This window comes from Pseudophryne corroboree, chromosome 2, assembly GCF_028390025.1.
Source record: "Pseudophryne corroboree isolate aPseCor3 chromosome 2, aPseCor3.hap2, whole genome shotgun sequence".
NCBI lineage: Eukaryota > Metazoa > Chordata > Amphibia > Anura > Myobatrachidae > Pseudophryne > Pseudophryne corroboree.
The window spans coordinates 716,290,278-716,311,515 of NC_086445.1; the positions used below are offsets into that span (position 1 = coordinate 716,290,278).

Consider the following 21,238-nt stretch of genomic DNA (forward strand, 5'->3'; position numbering starts at 1 on the left):
CTTACTAATATCATCTAGTAAAGGTGTTGGAACCTTAGCAAGGAGTGTGTTTTACTAGTTATTGCAAAGGGTATTCTGAGCGTCTCATATCGCTCAAACAGCTTTTATATTATCAAGGTCTATAAGCATTATATCATTACAGTATTACAGTACTAAGGTTTTACAGTATAAGCATATCCTTTCAGTGTGTTGATAACAAGGTTTACTGAGTGTCATTCTGTGAGCGTCTGCGGCGCTCGTGTTCTCGTGGGCACAGCGTCTGCTACGCTATAAGCGTACCATTACGGTACTTCATACGCCAATTGCGTACTGAGTCTGGTACAAATATATAGTTAATGTTATAAGGTAAAGAATAGGCTTTATCAGTATCATCTGAATTCAATGTTTACAAAATATCCAAAATGCAAAAGCCCATCACTATCTTTATAATCACAGAAAACTGCAAGTATATCAAATGAGGTCCATGGTGTGTGCTAAATACAGCATGCACGGTGAAGAGGTTTTTTTTGCATAAAATAACACTTTTAGCAACCAGTATGAACAGAAAATGTAAAGATTTATGAAAATCACAGCATAACAGTGGGTAAAGCATGGCTGCTGGAAGGATGTTAAAAAGGGTGCAAAATGGAAAATAAAAACCATTGACACCAGTTTTATGTTGTCTTTTTCGTTACTTGCACACAGTGTTGCAGTCTCCTTGTTGTGATCATGTACTTTGTATCAATTTGTGTTATCCGCTAAACTTAGATATTTTTTTTTTTCCGCTCAATATCAGTGTTCTGAATACATGCAAGTCTTTTCACACTGGACAGCCTGCCCTGGCCCCTGTTCCTCCTCTACCAGAGAAGCCAGGAAAAGTTCGCCATGGGCTGATTCCTGAAGAGTTCTTTCAGTTCCTTTATCCGAAAACAGGAGTCACAGGTCAGAAACCTTGCCAGGCACATTTGTAATGTACAGTAAAGTAGCAATCCCACACAGACTTTTTTTTTTTTCTCTTTAATCATAAGTTTAGCTTTTAACGATACTTCTTAACTATCCTCTAAATCATTTTGCTCTTGGGGGCAAGCAAAATGTGTTGAATGTGCATCATATGACTGGTTTAACTCTGGTAGCCACATATATGATATGCCGGCGGATGGGATGCTGGTGGTTATATGACAGACACGGCATCCCGATGCAGGGAATCCTAACTGTTTGGGTACGTATGTTTACCCTAAACCTCCCCGCAGCTTACCACTGAGGATTCGTGGCAGAGGGCAATTGGGATGTCTGCATTCCGAGCAGTGTCGTTATCCCGAATGCCAGTATCCTGAACGGAACCAGCCCATAATCTATTAATCCTTTACTAGAAGTCTAAAGAGAAAAATGGTATATACTTGTGTTGTCATACAACTATCCTTTTTGTGCCACGTGACGTGGTTCGTGCACTCTTTTTCTACAGTGTTGCTACTGTTTTCTCAAATTTGCATCTTCGTTTACATATAGTGTACTAGGTATGTAGGCATTGGTTTTTATGTCAAAGAAATTACTAATAAATCACAGATAAAGTATAATGATGCATGGCAAAGGTCACTTACAGTATATGAAACCTTCCTTTGTTCCTTTTTAACTTTAGATTGTTCTATATATTTTTTATATTTTTTAAATCTGTACCGCTATTCTAGACTGCTACAGTAATTTATTTAAGTAAAAAAGACCCAATTTTTCCTCTTAAAATAAACTGGACCTAGCTTAAATATACAGTATTCCTTCAGTGTAGGCATATTCCTGTAATATTTATTTTATAAATTTATTTGAAGTTGTTTTTCTGTTGGTCACTTTGTCCATCTGTATCAACTAAGTCAATTGAATGACCAGTGGATATTAATGTCATTTGTCAGGTCATCTCTGATTATAACTGACATGAAATTTAGAATATTAATAGCTGAACTTGTCCTGGTGGATTTTTTATTTTCTCTAACGTCCTAGTGGATGCTGGGGACTCCGTCAGGACCATGGGGATTAGCGGCTCCGCAGGAGACAGGGCACAAAAATAAAGCTTTAGGATCAGGTGGTGTGCACTGGCTCCTCCCCCTATGACCCTCCTCCAAGCCTCAGTTAGGTTTTTGTGCCCGTCCGAGCAGGGTGCAATCTAGGTGGCTCTCATAAAGAGCTGCTTAGAAAAAGTTTTTAGGTTTTTTATTTTCAGTGAGTCCTGCTGGCAACAGGCTCACTGCATCGAGGGACTTAGGGGAGAGAAGTCAACTCACCTGCGTGCAGGATGGATTGGCTTCTTAGGCTACTGGACACCATTAGCTCCAGAGGGATCGAACACAGGCCCAGCCATGGAGTCCGGTCCCGGAGCCGCGCCGCCGACCCCCCTTGCAGATGCTGAAGATGGAAGAGGTCCAGAAGCAGGCGGCAGAAGACTTTTCAGTCTTCCTGAGGTAGCGCACAGCACTGCAGCTGTGCGCCATTGTTGTCAGCACACTTCACACAGCGGTCACGGAGGGTGCAGGGCGCTGGGGGGGCGCCCTGGGCAGCAATGTATAATACCTTTTTATGGCTAAAAAATACATCACATATAGCCCTTGAGGCTATATGGATGTATTTAACCCCTGCCAGATCTCACAAACTCCGGAGAAGAGCCCGCCGAAATAGGGGGCGGGGCTTATTCTCCTCAGCACACAGCGCCATTTTCCTGCTCAGCTCCGCTGTGAGGAAGGCTCCCAGGACTCTCCCCTGCACTGCACTACAGAAACAGGGTAAAACAGAGGGGGGGGGCACTTTTTTTGGCGATATTACTATATTTAAGCTGCTATAAGGATACAACACTTACATAGGGTTGTTCCCATATATATTATAGCGCTTGGGTGTGTGCTGGCAAACTCTCCCTCTGTCTCCCCAAAGGGCTAGTGGGGTCCTGTCTTCAATAGAGCATTCCCTGTGTGTCTGCTGTGTGTCGGTACGTGTGTGTCGACATGTATGAGGACGATGTTGGTGTGGAGGCAGAGCAATTGCCGGTAATGGTGATGTCACCCCCCACGGAGTCGACACCGGAATGGATGGCTTTGTTTATGGAATTACGTGATAATGTCAGCACATTACAAAAATCAGTTGACGACATGAGACGGCCGGAAAACCAGTTAGTACCTGCCCAGGCGTCTCGGACACCGTCAGGGACTGTAAAACGCCCTTTACCTCAGTCGGTCGACACAGACCCAGACACGGACACTGAATCTAGTGTCGACGGTGAAGAAACAAACGTATTTTCCAGTAGGGCCACACGTTATATGATCACGGCAATGAAGGAGGCTTTGCATATCTCTGATACTACAAGTACCACAAAAAGGGGTATTATGTGGGGGGTGAAAAAACTACCTGTAGTTTTTCCTGAATCAGAGGAATTGAATGATGTATGTGATGAAGCGTGGGTTAACCCAGATAGAAAAGTGCTAATTTCAAAAAAGTTATTGGCATTATACCCTTTCCCGCCAGAGGTTAGGGCGCGCTGGGAAACACCCCCTAAGGTGGATAAGGCGCTCACACGCTTATCAAAACAAGTGGCGTTACCGTCTCCTGATACGGCCGCCCTCAAGGATCCAGCTGATAGGAGGCTGGAAACTACCCTAAAAAGTATATACACACATACTGGTGTTATACTGCGACCAGCCATCGCCTCAGCCTGGATGTGCAGTGCTGGGGTGGTCTGGTCGGATTCCCTGACTGAAAATATTGATACCCTGGATAGGGACAGTATTTTACAGACTTTAGAGCAATTAAAGGATGCTTTTCTTTATATGCGAGATGCTCAGAGGGATATTTGCACTCTGGCATCGAGAGTAAGTGCGATGTCCATATCTGCCAGAAGAAGTTTATGGACACGACAGTGGTCAGGTGATGCGGATTCCAAACGGCATATGGAAGTATTGCCGTATAAAGGGGAGGAATTATTTGGCGTCGGTCTATCGGATTTGGTGGCCACGGCAACTGCCGGGAAATCCACCTTTTTACCTCGGACCCCCTCCCAACAGAAAAAGACACCGTCTTTTCAGCCGCAGTCCTTTCGGTCCTATAAGAAGCGGGCAAAAGGACAGTCATATCTGCCCCGAGGCAGAGGAAAGGGTAAGAGAGGGCAGCAAGCAGCTCCTTCCCAGGAACAGAAGCCCTCCGCGGGTTCTGCAAAGCCCTCAGCATGACGCTGGGGCTTTACAAGCGGACTCAGGAACGGTGGGGGGTCGACTCAAGAATTTCAGCGCGCAGTGGGCTTGCTCACAGGTGGACCCCTGGATCCTGCAGGTAGTATCTCGGGGTTACAGGTTGGAATTCGAGAAGTCTCCCCCTCGCCGGTTCCTAAAGTCTGCTTTGCCAACGTCTCCCTCAGACAGGGCGACGGTATTGGAAGCCATTCACAAGCTGTTTTCTCAGCAGGTGATAGTCAAGGTACCCCTCCTACAACAGGAAAAGGGGTATTACTCCACGCTATTTGTGGTACCGAAGCCGGACGGCTCGGTAAGACCTATTCTAAATCTGAAATCTTTGAACCTGTACATACAAAAATTCAAGTTCAAGATGGAATCACTCAGAGCAGTGATAGCGAATCTGGAAGAAGGGGACTTTATGGTGTCCCTGGACATAAAAGATGCTTACCTGCATGTCCCAATTTGCCCTTCACATCAAGGGTACCTCAGGTTCGTGGTGCAAAACTGTCATTATCAGTTTCAGACGCTGCCGTTTGGATTGTCCACGGCACCTCGGGTCTTTACCAAGGTAATGGCCGAAATGATGATTCTTCTGCAAAGAAGAGGCGTATTAATTATCCCTTACTTGGACGATCTCCTGATAAGGGCAAGGTCCAGAGAACAGCTGGAGGACGGAGTAGCACTAACCCAAGTAGTGCTGCAACAACACGGGTGGATTCTGAATTTTCCAAAATCTCAGTTGACCCCGACAACACGTCTGCTGTTCCTGGGAATGATTCTGGACACGGTTCAGAAAAAGGTGTTTCTTCCGGAGGAGAAAGCCAAGGAGTTATCCGAACTTGTCAGGAACCTCCTAAAACCAGGAAAAGTGTCTGTGCATCAATGCACAAGAGTCCTGGGAAAGATGGTGGCTTCTTACGAAGCAATCCCATTCGGCAGATTCCACGCACGAACTTTTCAGTGGGATCTGCTGGACAAATGGTCCGGATCGCATCTGCAGATGCATCAGCGGATAACCTGATCGCCACGGACAAGGGTGTCTCTTCTGTGGTGGTTGCAGAGTGCTCATCTGTTAGAAGGCCGCAGATTCGGCATACAGGACTGGGTCCTGGTGACCACGGATGCCAGTCTGAGAGGCTGGGGAGCGGTCACACAGGGAAGAAACTTCCAGGGAGTATGGTCAAGCCTGGAGATGTCTCTTCACATAAATATACTGGAGCTAAGAGCGATTTACAATGCTCTAAGCCTGGCAAAACCCCTGCTTCAGGGTCAGCCGGTGTTGATCCAGTCGGACAACATCACGGCAGTCGCCCACGTAAACAGACAGGGCGGCACAAGAAGCAGGAGAGCAATGGCAGAAGCTGCAAGGATTCTTCGCTGGGCGGAAGATCATGTGATAGCACTGTCAGCAGTGTTCATTCCGGGAGTGGACAACTGGGAAGCAGACTTCCTCAGCAGACACGATCTACACCCGGGAGAGTGGGGACTTCATCCAGAAGTCTTCCACATGATTGTGAACCGTTGGGAAAAACCAAAGGTGGATAGGATGGCGTCTCGCCTCAACAAAAAACTGGACAGGTATTGCGCCAGGTCAAGAGACCCTCAGGCAATAGCTGTGGACGCTCTGGTAACACCGTGGGTGTTCCAGTCAGTGTATGTGTTTCCTCCTCTGCCTCTCATACCCAAAGTACTGAGAATTATACGGCAAAGGGGAGTAAGAACGATACTCGTGGCTCCGGATTGGCCAAGAAGAACTTGGTACCCGGAACTTCAGGAGATGCTCACGGAAAATCCGTGGCCTCTACCTCTAAGACGGGACCTGATTCAGCAGGGACCGTGTCTATTCCAAGACTTACCGTGGCTGCGTTTGACGGCGTGGCGGTTGAACGCCGAATTCTAAGGGAAAAAGGCATTCCAGAAGAGGTCATTCCTACACTGGTTAAAGCCAGGAAGGAGGTGACTGCACAACATTATCACCGCATTTGGAGAAAATATGTTGCGTGGTGTGAGGCCAGGAAGGCCCCCACGGAGGAATTTCAATTGGGTCGATTCCTACATTTCCTGCAAACGGGATTGTCTATGGGCCTCAAGTTGGGGTCCATTAAGGTTCAAATTTCGGCCCTGTCGATTTTCTTCCAGAAAGAATTGGCTTCAGTTCCTGAAGTCCAGACTTTTGTAAAAGGAGTACTACATATACAGCCCCCGGTTGTGCCCCCAGTGGCTCCGTGGGACCTTAATGTAGTTTTGGATTTTCTCAAATCCCATTGGTTTGAGCCACTCAAATCGGCGGATTTGAAATATCTTACATGGAAAGTAACCTTGCTACTGGCCCTGGCTTCAGCCAGGAGAGTGTCAGAATTGGCGGCTTTATCGTATAAAAGCCCATATCTGATTTTCCATTCGGACAGGGCAGAACTGCGGACGCGTCCTCATTTTCTGCCTAAGGTGGTGTCAGCGTTTCACCTGAACCAGCCTATTGTGGTGCCTGCGGCTACTAGTGATTTGGAGGATTCCAAGTTGCTGGACGTTGTCAGGGCATTGAAAATATATATTTCAAGGACGGCTGGAGTCAGAAAATCTGACTCGCTGTTTATACTGTATGCACCCAACAAGCTGGGTGCTCCTGCTTCTAAGCAGACGATTGCTCGTTGGATTTGTAGCACAATTCAACTTGCACATTCTGTGGCAGGCCTGCCACAGCCTAAATCTGTCAAGGCCCATTCCACAAGGAAGGTGGGCTCATCCTGGGCGGCTGCCCGAGGGGTCTCGGCATTACAACTCTGCCGAGCAGCTACGTGGTCGGGGGAGAACACGTTTGTAAAATTCTACAAATTTGATACCCTGGCTAAAGAGGACCTGGAGTTCTCTCATTCGGTGCTGCAGAGTCATCCGCACTCTCCCGCCCGTTTGGGAGCTTTGGTATAATCCCCGTGGTCCTGACGGAGTCCCCAGCATCCACTAGGACGTTAGAGAAAATAAGATTTTACTTACCGATAAATCTATTTCTCGTAGTCCGTAGTGGATGCTGGGCGCCCATCCCAAGTGCGGATTGTCTGCAATACTTGTACATAGTTATTGTTACAAAAAAATCGGGTTGTTCTTGTTGTGAGCCGTCTGTTCAGAGGCTCCTACGCTGTCATACTGTTAACTGGGTTCAGATCACAAGTTGTACGGTGTGATTGGTGTGGCTGGTATGAGTCTTACCCGGGATTCAAAATCCTTCCTTATTGTGTACGCTCGTCCGGGCACAGTATCCTAACTGAGGCTTGGAGGAGGGTCATAGGGGGAGGAGCCAGTGCACACCACCTGATCCTAAAGCTTTATTTTTGTGCCCTGTCTCCTGCGGAGCCGCTAATCCCCATGGTCCTGACGGAGTCCCCAGCATCCACTACGGACTACGAGAAATAGATTTATCGGTAAGTAAAATCTTATTTTTGAATGTCCACTTAAGTGTCATTCCTACACATAAAGGGAGCATTGCAGACTCCTTGTCTGACAGAACTGAGGAACTTGGCTACTCCTGGGGCTGAGGATGAAGTAATTGGAGCTCTCTGTAAATGTTGCTTGCTTCCTTAGAGACTTGTGCTGGACATAAATCAGGCAGCTCTCGCAGGCAGTTTTCTACCAGTAGTTTTCACTGAAGGATGAGTTCTTTATAGATGATTGTGAATTGTTGTTCCCTATAATAAGCAGCATTTTCTGCAGCGGGGTACATTGGTTTCCACAGGGAAACATCAGGGTCTAAAGATGGATCTTGATCCAGGCACCAACAGGCTAAAGCTTCAGACTGTCCCAGGATGCATTGTGGGGCCTCCTCTATAACCCCGCCTCCAGGCACTGTGAGCTCAGTTTCGAGTTGGTGCCTGCAGAAACAGGTCACTTAACAGGGGGGCTGCACTGGGCAGCCCTGAAAAAGCTTTTAGAAGACTTCAAGGGACCCAGCACTTACATCACAGGGTGACATTCTGTGCTGCGTCTCCGTCACCTCCCAAGAGGCGTCGCATACTCCCGCTGGCTCTGTTCCCGGGTACTTGCGGCGGAGATGCTCCGGCACTAGGCACACGGTCGCAAACGCTCTTTTGGTTCGCGTGGCTGCTAAAGAAGGGATGAGGTACGAGGGTCCCCCAGGTGTGACCCGCCATTAAATCACGTTCCGGTCGCAGTCAAAGAGACTGACTGCGATGCTGCCGTGGACACTGTAACAGAACAGGGACCCCACTATCTCCACCAAGGCATAGGAGTACAGGTCGGATATATCAATATCCACTTTATTAAGACTCCATAGTACCAGGTGGTGAGGACCAGCATAGGGGAGAAGGCGCTTGACCTGTAGCCCCCCCCCACCCCCCCCCCCCCAGCTCCGGGCACCATTTACTGCTGGTGTTCCCGCCCTGCAGCTGCCTCACGCTCTCCCTCACTCCTTGACTGAGACGCTGGGCGCCATCTTCTAGGATTAGCTGCGACTGGTCTCCGGGACTGCAGGGCAAGGTCTCCTTTGTAAATCCGCCTGTACATCAGCACCGTGATTTCACAGACACTTAAGTATTCTACATGTCAATATTAAGACAGCGTTAGTTAATGTTGTACAGAACCACTCTGAACTGCCTTTAACCACCTGAGAGCCTATTGCTGAGTTGATATATTCTTGTTGCGGAAGCACCATTGTATGATGTAAAAATTATCATCACAGAAGCTCGTCTTGATAAAGATTCAGAAAACTGGATCGAAACGTCGACAACAATAAGCCTGATTTCGACTGAAATAAAGTATCTTTGAAAGTGAACCTGTTGAAGAAATTGTTACTGGAAGAGTGCACCTCCATTCTGTTGGAAGATATGTGGCCCCGCCCCACACCACTAGGAGCACCCCACCGTTGTTCAGTTATTGTTGTACATATATATATAATATAATACTAGTCCAGTGCAGTTTTATTGTCTTACTAAAATAATTATCTGCATTGTCACTGTGACTGTGTGTGCCTGTATCTGCTGTGTGGATTCCAGTGTATCCAGCTATATCCATCACTGTATTCTGTACCTTAAGGGACTAGTTGCGTCAGGGTCTCGTGTATATAGTGCTGCACAATATTTACCGTCAAGTGTATTCTATTGTGTACTCAGTCACATACTACTGGATTTATTAGTTGGTGTTGTGTACTGTGTACGCTGTCACATACTATGGGATTTATTCCCAGTGGTGTACTCTGTCTGGCTGTATCGTACTCATACGCTCTGCGGTTACATTCACTAAAATGTCTAACACAAAGTGCGGGAAATCTATGGACGCTCCTGTATCATGCAGCGCATGCGCCAGGGTTTGCCTGAAGGGGAAGCTTTGTATGATGGTCCCTGTAAAATGTGCCATACATCTCCCAGTCAGTCTGCTGCTCCTGTAACCAATCAGGAGCCACCTTGGGCGGCGTTCTCATCTATGCTCAATACGCTTGTGACACGCCTTGCGCCCCTCTATGGGACCTCCTGTGCCATTGCAACCACATATTGTCCCTATGGTAAATCCGCCTTGGGCGGATAATTTGTCTACCCAGTTGCAGCAATTGAATCAATCTTTGGTTAGACATAAACCTACCCCAAGTCACTGGTGCCAAGGGGTCATCTAAACGGGTCACTTCCTCCTCACAATCCACTAATCTCTCGAAGATTCTTCTGATGAGGATGGGGAGTATACTGACCCGTCAGACACTGATACAGCTGCTTCTGATGAGGAATCTACAACTCAGGTTGATGTCCCTGACCTAGTGGTTGCTATTAAGCAAATCCTACAAATAGATGATGATGTGGATACCCCTATTGTGTCTTAGAAACCTGATAAGTTTAAACGTCAGATGGTAACTAAAACATTACCGCATTCTGACCATTCAGTAGACCTACTTCAAGAACCCTGGTCTTCACCAGGAAAGAAATTCTCCCTATCTAAAAAGATGGTAGCTCGTTATCCTCTCCCTTCTGAGTTGTGTAACAAATGGGAAAATTCACCGCCGGTGATTTTACGTCACCAGTCTCGTGGTATCATCTACCCTACCTGTCACCACTGTCACCTTACTGAAGGAACTGACAGATAAGCGTGTGGAGGGTTGCCTGAAGTTTATTTACTCCCTTACAGGTGCTTTACATAGACCCGCTATATCAGCCTCCTGGGCTGCAAAAGGTATTGAAGCATGGGTTCAGGCATTAGAGGAAGAGCTGCCTCAGGATATATCTGTCACTGCCAGACAATACCTCGTGTCTCATATTACCACCACGGCCTATTACATTCAGTAGGCATCCTCTGAGGCAGGTGTGTTGGCGGCCAAGGCATCGACTGCATTCACCCTGGCTCGCTATATTCTGTGGTTAAGGTCATGGAAGGTGGACCTGTACTCCAAAAACACCTTGGAGGTACTCCCTATTAAGGGAGACATCCTATTTGGGGAAGATCTCAATAAGATTGTGACTAACTTAGTGGCTGCTAAGACTGTATTTCTCTGACGTCCTAGTGGATGCTGGGTACTCCGTAAGGACCATGGGGAACAGACGGGCTCCGCAGGAGACTGGGCACTCTTTAAAGAAAGATTAGGTACTACATCTGGTGTGCACTGGCTCCTCCCTCTATGCCCCTCCTCCAGACCTCAGTTAGAATCTGTGCCCGGCCAGAGCTGGATGCACTTAGTGGGCTCTCCTGAGTTCACTATAAAGAAAGTATTTGTTAGGTTTTTTATTTTCAGTGAGATCTGCTGGCAACAGACTCACTGCTACGTGGGACTTAGGGGAGAGAAGCAAACCTACCTGCTTGCAGCTAGCTTGTGCTTCTAAGGCTACTGGACACCATTAGCTCCAGAGGGATCGAACACAGGGCCCGACCTCGATCGTCCGTTCCCGGAGCCGCGCCGCCGTCCCCCTTGCAGAGCCAGAAGACGGAAGATTCCGGAGAAAATCGGCGGCTGAAGACTCCGGTCTTCAATAAGGTAGTGCACAGCACTGCAGCTGAGCGCCATTGCTCCCACAGCACACCACACGCTCCGGTCACTGGTGGGTGCAGGGCGCTGGGGGGGGGGGGGGGGGCGCCCTGGGCTGCAATTAGTATACCTTAAGTGGCAAACTGCACATAATACAGTTCTAAACTGTATATGTGCCTAATCCCCCGCCATAATTATCATTAAAAAAGCGGGAGAAGCCCGCCGCTGAAGGGGCGGGGCTATCTTCCTCAGCACAGCCAGCGCCATTTCTCTGACGTCCTAAGTGGATGCTGGGACTCCGTAAGGACCATGGGGAATAGCTGCTCCGCAGGAGACTGGGCACACCTATAAAGAAAGCTTTAGGTCTAACTGGTGTGCACTGGCTCCTCCCACTATGACCCTCCTCCAGACTTCAGTTAGAATCTTGTGCCCGGCTGAGCTGGATGCACACTAGGGGCTCTACTGAGCTTCTAGAACGAAAGTATATTTAGGTTTTTTATTTTACAGTGAGATCTGCTGGCAACAGACTCACTGCAGCGAGGGACTAAGAGGAGAAGAAGCGAACCTACCTAACAGGTGGTAGTTTGGGCTTCTTAGGCTACTGGACACCATTCGCTCCAGAGGGATCGACCGCAGGACCCGACCTTGGTGTTCGTTCCCGGAGCCGCGCCGCCGTCCCCCTTACAGAGCCAGAAGCAACGAAGAGGTCCGGAAAATCGGCGGCAGAAGACTTCGGTCTTCACCAAGGTAGCGCACAGCACTGCAGCTGTGCGCCATTGCTCCTCATGTACACCTCACACTCCGGTCACTGATGGGTGCAGGGCGCTGGGGGGGGGCGCCCTGAGGGCAATATATGACACCTCGGCTGGCAAATCTACATCATATATAGTCCTAGAGGCTATATAGATGTAAAATTACCCCTGCCAGTATTCCAGAAAAAGCGGGAGAAAGTCCGCCGAAAAAGGGGCGGGGCCATCTCCCTCAGCACACTGGCGCCATTTTTCCCTCACAGCTCCGCTGGAAGGAAGCTCCCTGGCTCTCCCCTGCAGTCTGAACACTACAGAAGGGTAAAAAAGAGAGGGGGGGCACTACATTTAGGCGCAGTATATATATATATATATATATATATATATATATATATATATATATATATATATATATATATATATATATATATATATATATATATATATATATATATATATATATATATATTTATTATATAAAAAAGCAGCTATAAGGGAAAACACTCATTTATAGTGGGATCCCTGTGTTATATAGCGCTCTGGTGTGTGCTGGCATACTCTCTCTCTGTCTCCCCAAAGGGCTTTGTGGGGTCCTGTCCTCTGTCAGAGCATTCCCTGTGTGTTTGCGGTGTGTCGGTACGGCTGTGTCGACATGTTTGATGAGGAGGCTTATGTGTGGAGGCGGAGCAAATGCCTGTAAACGTGATGTCACCCCCTGCGGGGTCGACACCTGAGTGGATGGTGCTGTGGAAGGAATTACGTGACCGTGTCGACTCCTTGCATAAAAGGTTTGACAACATACCTAATGTGGGACAGCCGGCTTCTCAGCCTGTGCCTGCCCAGGCGTCTCAAAAGTCATCAGGGGCTCTAAAACGCCCGCTACCTCAGATGACAGACACAGATGTCGACACGGATACTGACTCCAGTGTCGACGACGATGAGACTAATGTAACTTCCAGTAGGGCCACACGTTACATGATTGAGGCAATGAAAAATGTGTTGCACATTTCTGATGTTACCCCCGGTACCACAAAAAAGGGTATTATGTTTGGAGAGAAAAAACTACCAGTAGCTTTTCCTCCATCTGAAGAGTTAAATGAAGTGTGTGTGAAGAAGCGTGGGGCTTTCCCTGATAAAAAGCTGGTAATTTCTAAGAGGTTACTAATGGCGTACCCTTTCCCGCCAGAGGATAGGTCACGCTGGGAAACATCCCCTAGGGTGGATAAAGCACTCACACGCTTGTCAAAGAAGGTGGCACTACCGTCTCCGGATACGGCCGCCCTGAAGGAATCTGCTGATAGAAAGCAGGAGGCTATCCTGAAATCTATATATATATATATATATATATATATATATATATATATATATATATATATATATATATATATATATATATATATATATATATATATATATATACACACACACACACACACACACACACACACACACACACACACACACACACACACACACAGGTGTTATACTGAGACCGGCTATTGCTTAAGCCTGGATGTGCAGTGCTGCTGCTGCGTGGTCAGATTCCCTGTCAGAAAATATAGATACCCTAGACAGGGACACTATATTGCTAAACGTAGAGCATATAAAAGACGCACTTTTATACATGAGGGATGCACAGAGGGATATTTGCCGGCTGGCATCCAAAATTAGTGCAATGTCCATTTCTGCCAGGAGAGGGTTATGGACTCGGCAGTGGACAGGTGATGCAGATTCCAAACGACACATGGAAGTTCTGCCTTATAAGGGTGAGGAGTTGTTCGGGGATGGTCTCTCGGACCTCGTTTCCACAGCAACAGCTGGGAAGTCTACATTTTTACCCCATGTTCCCTCACAACCAAAGAAAGCACCGTATTATCAGGTACAGTCCTTTCGGCCCAATAGGGGCAAGCGGGTTAGAGGCGCGTCCTTTCTGCCCAGAGGCAGAGGTAGGGGAAAGAAGCTGCAGCATGCAGCCAGTTCCCAGGAGCAAAAGTCCTCCCCCCGCTTCCTCTAAGTACACAGCATGACGCTGGAGCTTCACAGGCGGAGCCAGGTACGGTGGGGGCCCGTCTCAAATATTTCCGCAATCAGTGGGCTCGCTCACGGGTGGATCCCTGGATCCTTCAAGTAGTATCTCAGGGGTACAAGCTGGAATTCGAGACGTCTCTCTCCCCCCCCCCCCCCCCCCCCCCCGCCGTTTCCTCAAATCTGCCTTGCCAACCACTCCCTCAGGCAGGGAGGCAGTGTTACAGGCAATTCACAAGCTGTATTCACAACAAGTGGTAGTAATGGTGCCCCTACTTCAACAAGAAAGGGGTTACTATTCCACAATGTTTGTGGTACCGAAACCGGACGGTTCGGTGAGACCCATTTTAAATTTGAAATCCTTGAACACATATATAAAAAAATTCAAGTTCAAGATGGAATCGCTCAGGGCGGTTATTGCAAGCCTGGACGAGGGGGATTACATGGTATCACTGGACATCAAGGATGCTTACCTGCATGTCCCCATTTACCATCCTCACCAGGAGTACCTCAGATTTGTGGTACAGGATTGTCATTACCAATTCAAGACGTTGCCGTTCGGTCTATCCGCGGCTCCGAGGGTCTTTACCAAGGTAATAGCCGAAATGATGATACTCCTTCGGAAGAAGGGAGTTTTAATTATCCCGTACTTGGACGATCTCCTGATAAAGGCGAGGTCCAGAGAGCAGTTGTTGGTCGGGGTAGCACTATCTCGGGAAGTGCTACAACAGCACGGCTGGATTCTAAACATTCCAAAGTCACAGCTAGTACCTACGACACGTTTACTGTTCCTGGGGATGGTTCTGGACACAGAACAGAGAAAAGTGTTTCTCCCGGAGGAGAAGGCCAAGGAGCTGTCATCTCTAGTCAGAGGCCTCCTAAAACCAAAACAGGTGTCGGTGCATCACTGCACGCGGATCCTGGGGAAAATGGTAGCTTCCTACGAAGCGATTCCATTCGGCAGGTTTCATGCAAGAACCTTTCAGTGGGACCTGTTGGACAAGTGGTCCGGATCGCATCTTCAGATGCATCGTCTGATAACCCTGTCTCCAAGGACAAGGGTGTCTCTGCTGTGGTGGCTGCAGAGTGCTCATCTTCAAGAGGGCCGCAGATTCGGCATACAGGACTGGGTCCTGGTGACCACGGATGCCAGCCTTCGAGGCTGGGGGGCAGTCACACAGGGAAGAAACTTCCAAGGACTATGGTCAAGTCAGGAGACTTCCCTGCACATAAATATTCTGGAACTAAGGGCCATTTACAATGCCCTAAGTCAGGCAAAACCCCTGCTTCAAAACCAGCCGGTACTGATCCAGTCAGACAACATCACGGCGGTCGCCCATGTAAACCGACAGGGCGGCACGAGAAGCAGGACGGCGATGGCAGAAGCCACAAGGATTCTCCGATGGGCGGAAAATCACGTGTTAGCACTGTCGGCAGTGTTCATTCCGGGAGTGGACAACTGGGAAGCAGACTTCCTCAGCAGGCACGACCTCCACCCGGGAGAGTGGGGACTTCATCCAGAAGTCTTCCAACTGATTGTAAACGTTGGGAAAGGCCACAGGTGGACATAATGGCGTCCCGCCTAAACAAAAAGCTAGAAAAGTATTGCGCCAGGTCAAGACCCGCAGGCGATAGCTGTGGACGCTCTAGTGACACCGTGGGTGTACCGGTCGGTTTATGTGTTCCCTCCTCTTCCTCTCATACCAAAGGTACTGAGGATAATAAGGAGAAGAGGAGTAAGAACTATACTCATTGTTCCGGATTGGCCAAGAAGAGCTTGGTACCCGGAACTTCAAGAAATGATCTCAGAGGACCCATGGCCTCTGCCGCTCAGACAGGACCTGCTGCAGCAGGGGCCCTGTCTGTTCCAAGACTTACCGCGGCTGCGTTTGACGGCATGGCGGTTGAACACCGGATCCTGAAGGAAAAGGGCATTCCGGAGGAAGTCATCCCTACGCTGATTAAAGCTAGGAAAGAAGTAACCGCAAGCCATTATCACCGCATATGGCGAAAATATGTTGCGTGGTGTGAGGCCAGGAAGGCCCCAACGGAAGAATTTCAGCTGGGCCGTTTCCTGCACTTTCTACAGTCAGGGGTGACTATGGGCCTAAAATTGGGTTCCATTAAGGTCCAGATTTCGGCTCTATCGATTTTCTTCCAGAGAGAACTGGCTTCACTACCTGAAGTTCAAACTTTTGTTAAGGGAGTGCTGCATATTCAGACCCCTTTTGTTCCTCCAGTGGCACCTTGGGATCTCAACGTGGTGGTGGATTTCCTAAAGTCACATTGGTTTGAGCCACTTAAAACCGTGGATTTGAAATATCTCACATGGAAAGTGGTCATGTTGTTGGCCTTGGCTTCGGCCAGGCGTGTATCAGAATTGGCGGCTTTGTCATGTAAAAGCCCTTATCTGATTTTCCATATGGATAGGGCAGAATTGAGGACTCGTCCCCAGTTTCTCCCTAAAGTGGTATCAGCGTTTCATCTGAACTAACCTATCGTGGTGCCTGCGGCTACAAAAGACTTGGAGGCTTCCAAGTTGTTGGACGTAGTCAGGGCCCTGAAAATATATGTTTCCAGGACAGCTGGAGTCAGAAAGACTGACTCGCTATTTATCCTGTATGCGCCCAACAAGTTGGGTACACCTGCTTTAAAGCAGACTATTGCTCGCTGGATCTGTAGTACGATTCAGCTTGCACATTCTGCAGCTGGACTGCCGCATCCTAAATCAGTGAAAGCCCATTCCACGAGGAAGGTGGGCTCTTCTTGGGCGGCTGCCCGAGGGGTCTCTGCTCTTCAACTTTGCCGAGCAGCTACTTGGTCGGGGTCAAACACGTTTGCAAAATTCTACAAGTTTGACACCCTGGCTGAGGAGGACCTAGAGTTTGCCCATTCGGTGCTGCAGAGTCATCCGCACTCTCCCGCCCGTTTGTGAGCTTTGGTATAATCCCCATGGTCCTTACGGAGTCCCAGCATCCACTTAGGACGTCAGAGAAAATAAGAATTTACTCACCGGTAATTCTATTTCTCGTGGTCCGTAGTGGATGCTGGGCGCCCATCCCAAGAGCGGATTGTCTGCAATACTTGTATATAGTTATTGGTTAACTAAAGGGTTATTGTTGAGCCATCTGTTGAGAGGCTCAGTTGTTATCATACTGTTAACTGGGTATTGTATCACGAGTTATACGGTGTGATTGGTGTGGCTGGTATGAGTCTTACCCGGGATTCAAAATCCTTCCTTATTGTGTCAGCTCTTCCGGGCACAGTATCCTAACTGAAGTCTGGAGGAGGGTCATAGTGGGAGGAGCCAGTGCACACCAGTTAGACCTAAAGCTTTCTTTATAGTTGTGCCCAGTCTCCTGCGGAGCCGCTATTCCCCATGGTCCTTACGGAGTCCCAGCATCCACTACGGACTACGAGAAATAGAATTACCGGTGAGTAAATTCTTATTTTTCTCTTCACAGCTCCGCTGGAAGGACGCTCCCCAGGCTCTCCCCTGCAGTATACACACTACAGAAAGGGTAAAAAAGAGAGGGGGGGGCACATAAATTTAGGCGCAAATTGTGATATAAGTAGGTATTTGGGGAAAATTCACTTTGTGTGTAGTGTAAATCCCTCTGTTATATAGCGCTCTGGTGTGTGCTGGCATACTCTCTCTCTCTCTCTCTCTCTCTCTCTCTCTCTCTCTCTCTCTCTCTCTCTCTCTCTCTCTCTCTCTCTCTCTCTCTCTCTCTCTCTCTCTCTCTCTCTCTCTCTCTCTCTCTCTCTCTCTCTCTCTGTCTCCCCAAAGGACTTTGTGGGGTCCTGTCCTCAGTCAGAGCATTCCCTGTGTGGGTGTGTCGGTACGTCTGTGTCGACATGTTTGATGAGGACGCTTACGTGGAGGCGGAGCAGGTGCCGATAAGTGTGATGTCGCCCCCTGCGTGGCCGACACCAGAGTGGATGGATATGTGGAAGGTATTAACCGACAGTGTCAACTCCTTGCATAAAAGGTTCGATGACGCAGCTTTGGGACAGCCGGCATCTCAGCCCGCGCCTGCCCAGGCATCTCAGAGGCCATCGGGGGCTCAAAAACGCCCGCTACCTCAGATGGCAGACACAGATGTCGACACGGAGTCTGACTCCAGTGTCGACGAGGATGAGACAAATGTACAATCTACTAGGGCCATCCGATGCATGATTACGGCAATGAAAAATGTGTTGCACATTTCTGACATTAACCCGGTTACCACAAAAAAGGGTATTATGTTTAGGGAGAAAAAGCAGCCAGTGACTTTTCCCCCATCTGATGAGTTAAATGAATTGTGTGAAGAAGCGTGGGGTTCCCCAGATAAGAAACTAGTAATTTCTAAGCGGTTACTAATGGCGTACCCTTTCCCGCCAACGGATAGGTTACGCTGGGAGACATCCCCTAAGGTGGACAAGGCGCTCACACGCTTATCAAAAAAGGTGGCACTGCCTTCTCAGGATACGGCCGCCTTAAAGGAGCCTGCAGATAGAAAGCAGGAGGCTATCCTGAAGTCTGTGTATACACACTCAGGTACTATTCTGAGACCTGCTATTGCTTCAGCATGGATGTGTAGTGCTGCAGCAGCGTGGTCTGATTCCCTGTCTGATAACATTGATTCCCTTGACAGGGACACTATTTTGCTAACCATAGAGCATATTAAAGACATAGGCCCTCATTCCGAGTTGATCGGTCGCAAGGCGAATTTAGCAGAGTTACACACGCTAAGCCTACGCCTACTGGGAGTGTATCTTAGCATCCTAAAATTGCGACCGATGTATTCGCATTATTGCGATCACAAACTACTTAGCAGTTTTAGAGTAGCTCCACACTTACTCTGCCTGTGCGATCAGTTCAGTGCTTGTCGTTCCTGGATTGACGTCAGAAACACACCCAGCGTTCGCTCAGACACTCCCCCGTTTCTCCGGCCACTCCTGCGTTTTTTCCGGAAACGGTAGCGTTTTCATCCACACGCCCCTAAAACGCCGTGTTTCCGCCCAGTAACACCCATTTCCTGTCAATCACACTACGATCGCCGGAGCGAAGAAAATGCCGTGAGTAAAAATCCAATCTTCATAGCAAAGTTACTTGGCGCAGTCGCAGTGCGACTATTGCGCATGCGCACTAAGCGAAATTTCACTGCGATGCGATGAAAAATAACGAGCGATCAACTCGGAATGAGGGCCATAGTCTTTTATATATGAGGGATGCACAGAGGGACATTTGCCGGCTGGCATCTAGAATTAATGCAATGTCCATTTCTGCCAGGAGAGTATTATGGACTCGGCAGTGGACAGGTGATGCTGATTCTAAAAGGCACATGGAAATTTTGCCTTATAAGGGTGAGGAATTGTTTGGGGACGATCTCTCGGACCTCGTATCCACAGCAACAGCTGGGAAGTCGACTTTTTTACCTCAGGTTCCCTCACAGCCTAAGAAAGCACCGTATTATCAAGTACAGTCCTTTCGGCCTCAAAGGCAAGCGGGTTAGAGGCGCGTCCTTTCTGCCCAGAGGCAGGGGTAGAGGGAAAAAGCTGCATCAGACAGCCAGTTCCCAGGAACAAAAATCCTCCCCTGCTTCCACGAAGTCCACCGCATGACGCTGGGGCTCCACAGGTGGAGCCAGGTGCGGTGGGGGCCCGTCTCCGGAACTTCAGCGACCAGTGGGTTCGCTCACAGGTGGATCTCTGGGTTCTACAAGTGGTATCTCAGGGATTCAAGCTGGAGTTCGAGACGTCTCCCCCTCGCCGTTACTTCAAATCAGCCTTGCCAGCTACTCCCAAAGACAGGGAGGTAGTACTGGCGGCAATTCACAAGCTGTACCTCCAGCAGGTGATAATCAAAGTTCCCCTCCTTCAACAGGGACGGGGTTACTATTCCACAATGTTTGTGGTACCGAAACCAGACGGTTCGGTGAGACCCATTCTAAATTTAAAATCCTTGAACACTTTTATATAAGGAAGTTCAAGTTCAAAATGGAATCGCTCAGGGCGGTTATTGCAAGCCTGGTAGAGGGGGATTATATGGTATCACTGGACATCAAGGATGCTTACCTACATGTCCCCATTTACCCACCTCACCAGGAGTACCTCCGATTTGTGGTACAGGACTGCCATTACCAATTCCAGACGTTGCCGTTTGGTCTGTCCACGGCACCGAGGGTATTTACCAAGGTAATGGCCGAAATGATGATACTTCTTCGAAAGAAGGGAGTTATAATTATCCCGTACTTGGACGATCTCCTTATAAAGGCGAGGTCCATGGAGCAGTTGTTGGTCGGAGTAGCACTATCTCAGGAAGTTCTGCAACAGCACGGCTGGATTCTGAATATCCCAAGTCGCAGCTGGTTCCTACGACGCGTCTGCTGTTCTTGGGTATGATTCTGGACACAGAACAGAAGAAGGTGTTTCTCCCGGAGGAGAAGGCCAAGGAGTTGTCATCTTTGGTCAGAGACCTCCTGAAACCAAAACAGGTGTCTGTGCATCACTGCACGCGAGTCCTGGCAAAGATGGTAGCTTCTTACGAAGCAATTCCCTTCGGCAGGTTCCATGCAAGGAGCTTTCAGTGGGATCTGTTAGACAAGTGGTCCGGATCGCATCTTCAGATGCATCGGCTGATCACCCTGTCCCCGAGGGCCAGGGTGTCTCTGCTGTGGTGGCTGCAGAGTGCTCATCTTCTCGAGGGCAGCAGATTCGGCATACAGGACTGGGTCCTGGTGACCACGGATGCAAGCCTCCGAGGTTGGGGGGCAGTCACTCAGGGAAGAAACTTCCAAGGACAATGGTCGAGTCAGGAGACTTCCCTACACATAAATATTCTGGAACTAAGGGCCATTTACAATGCCCTAAGTCAAGCAAAACCCCTGCTTCAAAACCAGCCGGTGCTGATTCAGTCAGACAACATCACGGCGGTCGCCCATGTAAACCGACAAGGCGGCACAAGAAGCAGGATGGCAATGGCAGAAGCCACAAGGATTCTCTGATGGGCGGATAATCACGTGATAGCACTGTCAGCAGTGTTCATTCCGGGAGTGGACAACTGGGAAGCAGACTTCCTCAGCAGGCACGACCTCCACCCGGGAGAGTGGGGACTTCATCCAGAAGTCTTCCAGCTGATTGTAAATCGTTGGGAAAGGCCACAGGTGGACATGATGGCGTCCCGCCTCAACAAAAAGCTAAAAAGATATTGCGCCAGGTCAAGGGACCCTCAGGCGATAGCTGTGGACGCTCTAGTGACACCGTGGGTGTACCAGTCGGTTTATGTGTTCCCTCCTCTTCCTCTCATACCAAAGGTACTGAGGATAATAAGAAAGCGAGGAGTAAAGAAC

General features: G+C 48.6%; 1 protein-coding gene across 1 annotated transcript in view; it reads left to right on the forward strand.

Annotated features, from left to right (window-relative positions):
• ATP5PB (ATP synthase peripheral stalk-membrane subunit b) overlaps window positions 1–21,238 on the forward strand; it is a 61,816-nt gene that overhangs the window by 16,210 nt on the left and 24,368 nt on the right. The window contains exon 3 of the mRNA XM_063955356.1: window positions 776–921. Coding sequence (XP_063811426.1) covers window positions 776–921 — 146 coding nt within the window. The remainder of the gene's footprint in view (window positions 1–775; window positions 922–21,238) is intronic.